General features: G+C 36.0%; 2 protein-coding genes across 3 annotated transcripts in view; one reads left to right on the top strand and one right to left on the bottom strand.

Moving 5' to 3' along the window:
* Positions 1-284: 284 nt before the first annotated feature.
* On the bottom strand, positions 285-3,900 carry tsn (translin). The gene is made up of 6 exons (XM_076112244.1): positions 3,740-3,900; positions 2,992-3,085; positions 2,810-2,906; positions 2,104-2,219; positions 1,819-1,898; positions 285-873 (listed from the first exon to the last, which is right to left on the bottom strand). The coding sequence occupies exons 1-6, from the start codon at positions 3,803-3,805 to the stop codon at positions 643-645; spliced, it is 684 nt and encodes a 227-aa protein (XP_075968359.1). The 5' UTR covers positions 3,806-3,900; the 3' UTR covers positions 285-642.
* Positions 3,901-7,657: 3,757 nt separating this feature from the next.
* The window catches only part of fam124a (family with sequence similarity 124 member A), a 16,955-nt gene continuing 15,988 nt past the window's right edge, over positions 7,658-8,624 (top strand). For both annotated transcript variants that reach the window (XM_076112251.1, XM_076112252.1), the window contains exon 1: positions 7,658-7,710. In XM_076112251.1, the coding sequence (XP_075968366.1) occupies positions 7,658-7,710 (53 nt within the window). The remainder of the gene's footprint in view (positions 7,711-8,624) is intronic.

An 8,624-nucleotide genomic window follows, 5' to 3' on the forward strand; every position in this document is an offset into this window, starting at 1 on the left:
AAGAGAAACGAGAGCAACAGATGGAGAGAGAGAGACGACCATGTGCCACGACAGCAGAGAGAGAACATGCAGCACATTCAGACGAGTCCGTGTTCGCTTATTGTTTAACAGACAAAGATTATTAAAATGTCTCGTTGCTGTTCTGACTGATCTCGCTGATGCGTCTTCGTCATTTCTTTGGCTCTTCTGCTCCTGGAGCCTCATTTATTAAAAGGTATTATGTGAATGCAGGTTTGGAGCGAATTGTTATCTTTATATCAAAGTCAGAAATCATCGGAATCTGGTTAGAATGCTGGAAAAGGTATTTATTGGATTGTTGGTGGAATATTTCCTTCATAATGAGGCTCCTGAGTTTCTCTTTGAGTCCAAAGAAAAACCAGCCGACGTCGACTCAGCCGGAGAACAAACATGTTTTCTTTCTTTTTTTGGGCAAATAAACACAAAAGGAATCTGTGAAAACACAGAGTTATGATTTAACATCAATATCATGAGATCCAATAAGAACCAGCTCAGTAAACAAAAACACATGAAGCTTATAAAAAACAAACGGCAACAAAATGAACCGTGGATCTTGAACAGACCGTCATTCATTCATTCATTCACTCGGCTGCCGGAGCCGCGGGTTCGATCCCCGGCTCCGCGCTACTTGTCCCCGCCGGCCTCGGCCTCCTTGGCGAGCCCGCGGATGGACAGGTCGTACACCACCTCCTCGATCTTCTTCACGTCGTACTTGAGGCCGTCGTACCGCTTCCTCAGCGGGTCGTTCTTCAGGTTGAGCAGCCGGAAGCCCGAGTCCAGCTCGTTGATGAAGTTGGAGATGCGGAGCGGCCGGGTGTAGTCGCCCGCCGTCACGCTGTTCACCGCCAACCGCGACTGGACGAACAAACGGGAGTTCGTTTAAAAGCAACACAAAACCACCGCTGAGCTTCAGAATTAGTCAACAGACGACTCGTTTAAGACACGATACGATAAGATATACGATACGATATACGATACGATATACGATATGATAAGATATACGATAAGATATACGATACGATAAGATATACGATACGATAAGATATACGATACGATAAGATATACGATACGATAAGATATACGATACGATACAAGATACGATAAACGATACGATACAAGATACGATACGATATACGATACGATATACGATACGATAAACGATACGATACAAGATACGATACGATATACGATACGATAAGATATACGATACGATAAGATATACGATACGATATACAATACGATAAGATATACGATACGATACAAGATACGATAAGATATACGATACGATAAGATATACGATACGATACAAGATACGATACAAGATACGATACGATACACGATGCGATAAGATATACGATACGATACAAGATACGATACGATATACGATACGATAAGATATACGATACGATAAGATATACGATAAGATATACGATACGATAAGATATACGATACGATAAGATATACGATACGATACAAGATACGATAAACGATACGATACGATACAAGATACGATACGATATACGATACGATAAGATATACGATACAAGATACGATACGATATACGATACGATAAGATATACGATACGATAAGATATACGATACGATACAAGATACGATGAGATGTAAGATTGATATGAAATGATTTCTTCATGAAGGTTCAATGATTCAAAGAGAGGATAGAGCTGAATGACATCATACAGAGATGTCTCTGTGTGATGTCATCTCTGTTATTAAGCCAGCCCTCATTGATATAAACAGGTGGACAAAATAATAGAGGACAGAAATCAAGGACTAACTCACCAGCTCACTGGCCATGATGAGCACACCTGCCAGGTAGTCCTCCACGTCCAGGTGGAAGCCTTTCTCTCGCACCACCTCGACTGAAGAAGAGGAGGAACAAGAAGAAGAGTGAAGCCTCGTTCCTCAGGAACAGTCACACTGAACTAGTGTTACAGGTACACTATGATTCCTTCAGGCTCTGCTCAGTGAACATGAGTACTGCCTGAAGGTACATTATGACATCATCATGATGTGTTCACATGTCATCTGTAAAATGTAGTTTTGGTGATTTTTCTTTTTACTTACTGCCGAGTATTTTGGCGACTTCCTCCCGGACCACGAGGGTTTCTGTCTCCAGATAAACCACGAAGGCGGAGAGGAAGGCCAGGCGCTGCAGGACGAAGCGCCAATGTTCATGGAACCTGAAGAGGACGTGAAGAACACAAACGTATAACGTGTGCTGTAGGCTTTCTCTGCACTTCATCATTTCATCCCATAGTTGTTTTATCTATTGTATAATTTGTCTTTGTCAAAGATATACGCGTGTTTGCTGAGACAACATTCCACGAAATCTTTGTTGTGCAGTTTGACCACGTGTGTGTTGTTTTAAATAAAAGAGAAAGATGAAGACATTGTTAAACATATTTAGAACCGTCTGCTGATCATGTGACTGTTTTCAAAAAGGTTCCCTTCAGAGTGAATCACGTCTCACATGAACACATCTTTGATGTTAAACTGCTGGTGACTGAAGAGCGGATGGTAGAGATACAGATACACACATACATATATGTATATATATGTATGTGTGTATGTTCATGTAACTGTGTGCCGAGTTAAAGAGAGTATTTGTTCATTTGTAAACGGTAGAAAACATTTGCTAGAGGAAGTAAACATGGTCAGCTCAGGAAGGACGTAAAGTGTTAAATCAACGTTTTCTTGAATGAAGCGTTAAACGTCTCAGTGGAAGCAGGTGTGACTGTATGAACTGTGTTTATGTTTATGTCATTATTACCTGTAGTACTGCTCCACAGGGAACTTTGTTTTCAGGTCGCCGAGCTGCGTGCGGACCGTGCAGAACAACTCCCGAGCTTTGGCACATTTACTGGGAACTAACGAGAGAAGAAGAAGAATACTTTAGAAGATGGACGATGACTCTGAGACGACGTCATTAAGATAAAGCGTTTCATCGCTCACTCTCTTTGAACCCTGACGGCTGGTGGACACTTTGGAGGACGGTCAGGATCTCTCTGGCCGTCTGCTCCAACGTCTGGACCACTTTACGGATATCCTGCAACAGAGAGCGTGAAGATGAAGTGTGTTTAAATATTAATCTTAATAACTTGTCGGTTTAACATAATTAACTTATAATCTGAAGACGTGTCACACGTTTAAAGGTTCATAACACATTTCTCTATAAAGTCTTTGTATTATATTTATATTTATCAATGAAACTGATGCTGGAATCCAAATCAAGTCAACGCAATTATTTTATGACTTTTTATCGTCATTTAGATTCATATTTTGTATTTTGATGGAATAAAAATTGAGTCAAACTCTATTTAGAGTGAAGCTCAAAGAGAACACACGTGAACGTTAAGAGCACGTGACTAAAGAGCGACACGTCGTCAGATAACGAAGTCTTGATTCAACATGTTAAATGAAGTCTGGCGTCACATCTCAGCGACACATGGCCGCTTAAACGCGCGTTAATAATAATAGAACAGACAGCAGAGCGTCACGTAATTCATACTTTAAGGAAACGTAACAGAATGAAGTGACGTTGTGCAGGTCGTGTCGTACTAAACCATTTAGAGCGCAGCTGGCTGTGTGCAGCAGACTCCGCTCATCGTATCGCTGCTTCTGTGGTGGCTAAACAGTTAGCCGCTAAGCTAACGGCATCTGGAGAGCTAACGCTGTTAGCAGCCTCGCGGCTCATTCGTACCTCTCGGACGTCCTGGTCCGCGCTCAGGAAGCCCTGAATGTAGCTGAACATCTCGGTCACAGACATGATGAGGATCCGTGCAGCAGCTAGCTAGGCTAAGCTAATTTAGAAAAAGAACGTGCACGAGAACCGCTCCGCGCTGCTTCGTGTGGCGCGTAGAGATGAGGTCATCACGCGACATGCTGCTGTCGCCAATGTTTTTGGTGCTAAAGAAAAAAAATAATTATGTATTTATTTTATGTATTAAAACAGGAAAGGTATGATAAATAATATCATAATAATAATACACTTTACATTTGTCTGGAAAAATGTGGTGTTTGGTTTATTTAAAATAAACGAACAAATACAAGAGAAACATTTTTATAATAACTTTTGAAAATTATAATAGCATTTTATTGATAAATGTAAATGTTACAATAAATAACATGTTTTTCTGAAAGATGTTGAGAGCAACATGTGAACTATTCAGTCTATAATCTATAACACAACATTAATATAATTCATTCATTATCTTTTTTTTTACATCACTAAATTGAACGCTTGCACCAAACGTATTTACACAAACTAATCTTTAACAAAGAGACACATGTTATGATTTTATAAGACTGCTAATAGTATTTACACAACACATTAAATATGTATCTGTTGTGCAAAGTCTAATTCATATGGAGGTCCATTTCCACCAGCAAAAAAAAAAAATTCTAATAATTCTTTTTTATGCTGCTGGAAAACAAGTTAAAGAAAAAAACAGATTTTTACTTTTTTTTTCACCGGCATAAAAAAATTAATAAAAAATGCAGCAAAACTTTTGGTGCATCCATCTGTAACCATAACACTGACCAGATGTTTCCAGTTGCTATAGAAAGTCTAAATGATGAGTCATAGAAGCAGCTGTTCATAGGTTACCCTACATGTGAGGTATACATGGATTGTGAGTACATTGAAGAATTCTCTAAACGTGGCTTTACAACAGATGAAATACTTCAATAGCTTGATGTTTCACATGGATTGTACTGAACAAACGCACCCTTGAATAGAATTTTAAGCAAGAAGCAGCTCTGGAGTTTAAAGAATAAAACCAATGTGGCTGAGGTGAAGACCTTCAATAAACAGCAACTGGAACCTTTTTTTTTTCTTCTTCTTTTCTTTCTGCCAGAAAAAAATAATTTAAATCTTTTTTATTTTTCTGGCTGTGGAAATGTGCTTCCATAGATTGAAGTACTAATACAATGAATGAGAAACTATTCTTCTTCCAGCAGGTTTGTAGTTCATTTCATGAACAGATTATTTTAGTTAGTTTGATGACTATTCTTTTTATCATTTTTACTTTCATTTTTATTGAACACACATTATATATGTAAATAATAAATACATAAAATAACTCATTTTAACATTATCAAAAAAAAGGCATAATGTTAAATATATAAATAAATAAACATCTGAATCACGAGCTATAGATACAAGAACAAACAGCAGCAAAGACTTTCAGACAAAAGGAGAAAAAAATGTTTAAAAAGTACATTTATTACATCATGAGGAACATAATTATAATAAATTATAAACTAAAGAAATGAGGGTTTGTTATTTCTAGACTTGTTAAAATAAACATGATGTTTACCAATAAGAATGATGTCATTTCAGAAATAGTTTAAATTTATATGAATGATAAAATGTTCTGATGACAGTCTGGCTTTAATTCTGGTGAAATAACGGACATGCTGCATTACGTCATTCACCCTGTTGATGGAGCCAAAGCAGCGCGTTGCTGATGTTGCCTTCATGTGGTGCTCGGAAAAAAAGACATTCATCATAAAACAGTTACTTTTTCCAGCTCCATCCGTGGACACTTCATGATGCTGTTTAACATTATCACAGTGAAGTCACAACAGTGGGAGGAAATAATAAATGTATATTAATATAAAACTTCATTTTAAAAAGTCAAAAATCGTAATATTTTTGTGCAAAGCAACGTCATACTGAACCCTTAAAGCTAAAAAAAATACCACGACTTTAAGGGCTCCGTACAAACAAGATAATAACTATTCAAACAAGATAATAACTATTCAAACAAGTTAATAACTATTCAAACAAGTTAATAACTATTCAAACAAGTTAATAACTATTCAAACAAGTTAATAACTATTCAAACAAGTTAATATCTATTCAAACAAGTTAATAACTATTCAAACAAGATAATAACTATTCAAACAAGTTAATAACTATTCAAACAAGTTAATAACTATTCAAACAAGATAATAACTATTCAAACAAGTTAATTACTATTCAAACAAGATAATAACTATTCAAACAAGTTAATAACTATTCAAACAAGTTAATAACTATTCAAACAAGTTAATAACTATTCAAACAAGTTAATAACTATTCAAACAAGATAATAACTATTCAAACAAGTTAATAACTATTCAAACAAGTTAATAAATATTCGAACAAGTTAATAACTATTCAAACAAGTTAATAACTATTCAAACAAGTTAATAACTATTCAAACAAGTTAATAACTATACAAACAAGTTAATAACTATTCAAACAAGTTAATAACTATTCAAACAAGATAATAACTATTCAAACAAGATAAACAAGATAATAGCTATTAAAAGAGACAATAACTTGTACAAACAAGATTTAAAAAAAAGTTTGACTCATGAGTTTACTGACTTCCTTTGAGTATCTTTTCTATTTTAAAATCAACCTCTTAACTTCTAGAGACAATAACTTGTGTAAACAAGATAATAACTCGTCTAAACAAGATAATAACGCGTGTAAACAAGATAATAACTCATGTAAACAAGATAATAACTATTAAAAGAGACAATAACTTGTGTAAACAAGATAATAACTTGTGTAAACAAGATAATAACTCGTGTAAACAAGATAATAACTATTAAAAGAGACAATAACTTGTGTAAACAAGATAATAACTCGTGTAAACAAGATAATAACTTGTGTAAACAAGATAATAACTCGTGTAAACAAGATAATAACTATTAAAAGAGACAATAACTTGTGTAAACAAGACAATAACTTGTGTAAACAAGATAATAACTCGTGTAAACAAGATAATAACTATTAAAAGAGACAATAACTTGTGTAAACAAGATAATAACGCGTGTAAACAAGATAATAACGCGTGTAAACAACATAATAACTATTAAACTATTAAAAGAGACAATAGGGCGACAATAGGGCGACTGTGGCTAAGTGGATAGCAGGGCTAAGTGGATAGCAGGGCCTTCTTTCAATCAGAGGGTCGGCGGTTCAATCCCCGGCTCCGGCTCTGCTAGTCGCATGTCGATGTGTCCTTGAGCAAGACACTAAACCCCAAAATTGCTCACGTAGTTGTGCCTACGGTGTAGAAATGTGATAGACTCTGAATTGTAAGTTGCTTTGGATAAAAGCGTCTGCTAAAGAAAGTAGAAAAATTAAAAAATTTAAAAAATAACTTGTGTAAACAAGATAATAACGCGTGTAAACAAGATAATAGCTATTAAAAGAGACAATAACTTGTACAAACAAGATTTAAAAAAAAGTTTGACTCATGAGTTTACTGACTTCCTTTGAGTATCTTTTCTATTTTAAAATCAACCTCTTAACTTCTGATCCACCACTCTCGCTCACGTGCGGTCCACTTACAGTGAGTGCTCAGATTTCCGACAGCTCCAGAAGGCATCACCACAGAGCGCAGCTGACGCAGAGACACAGTCTCTTCAGCCGCCTGTTGCTCGTGTTAGTCCCGCAGACAGATCACCAGAAGTCGGGTGTTAGAGAGCGGCTCCTTCACTCTCTGCTCGTCCGTGTCCGTCTCTTCTCAGAACCGAACCGTGTTCTTTAAAGCTCCGGTTCTATTGGGTTCCTCGGGACTTTGAACAATGTGTGTGACCGCTGCTCGGATCCTGTGAGATGGAGAAAAGCTCAGAGGATGAGTGCGTGGATTCAGGAGCCGAGACTGCGGGGTGAGTGGAGTCATATTTTACATTATTATGCTTTTAAATAAAAGAGTTCATTTAACTTAAAAAAAAGAAGTAAAACAAGTCACAAATTCTCATTCCCAGTATTTTGATGCTTCGTGTATGAAAAGATGTCTGGGGGCGTGTCTTTAGGGAGTGACTTCACGTAACAACGTGACCAATTAAAACGAGTAAACATTTAAAGTGAGGAGTGATGTCACATTAAGAATAAATCAAATCAAAATCATTTTAAATGGAGTTTGGTGGGAGCCAGCTTGTATATTTAGGGGAAAGTGACACGTTATTGGAGGTCCTATATTATTGTTATTATGAGTCTATGTTTTTTATTATTATTATTATTGATGCTGAAGGTGATGGAGGAATAAATAAACGTGTTGTTCCTTCTGTTTTCAGCCGTTAGACAAAGATGTGCCTCACTTTCTTCTGTGGTATGTCTCTGCTGGATGTGTGTGTGTGTATGTATGTATGTATGTAATACGTATGTATGTATGAAGTACGTATGTATGTATGAAGTACGTATGTATGTATGTAATACGTATGTATGTATGTAGTACGTATGTATGTATGTAATACGTATGTCTGTATGTAGTACGTATGTATGTATGTAATACGTATGTATGTATGTAGTACGTATGTATGTATGTAATACGTATGTATGTATGTATGTAATACGTATGTATGTATGTAGTACGTATGTATGTATGTAATACGTACGTATGTATGTATGTAATACGTATGTATGTATGTAATACGTATGTATGTATGTAGTACGTATGTATGTATGTAATACGTATGTATGTATGTAATACGTATGTATGTATGTAGTACGTATGTATGTATGTAATACGTATGTATGTATGTAATACGTATGTATGTATGTATGTAATACGTATGTATGT

The sequence above is a fragment of the Anarhichas minor genome, unplaced genomic scaffold, assembly GCF_050575085.1.
Source record: "Anarhichas minor isolate MPS153535 unplaced genomic scaffold, ASM5057508v1 ptg000048l, whole genome shotgun sequence".
Lineage (NCBI taxonomy): Eukaryota > Metazoa > Chordata > Actinopteri > Perciformes > Anarhichadidae > Anarhichas > Anarhichas minor.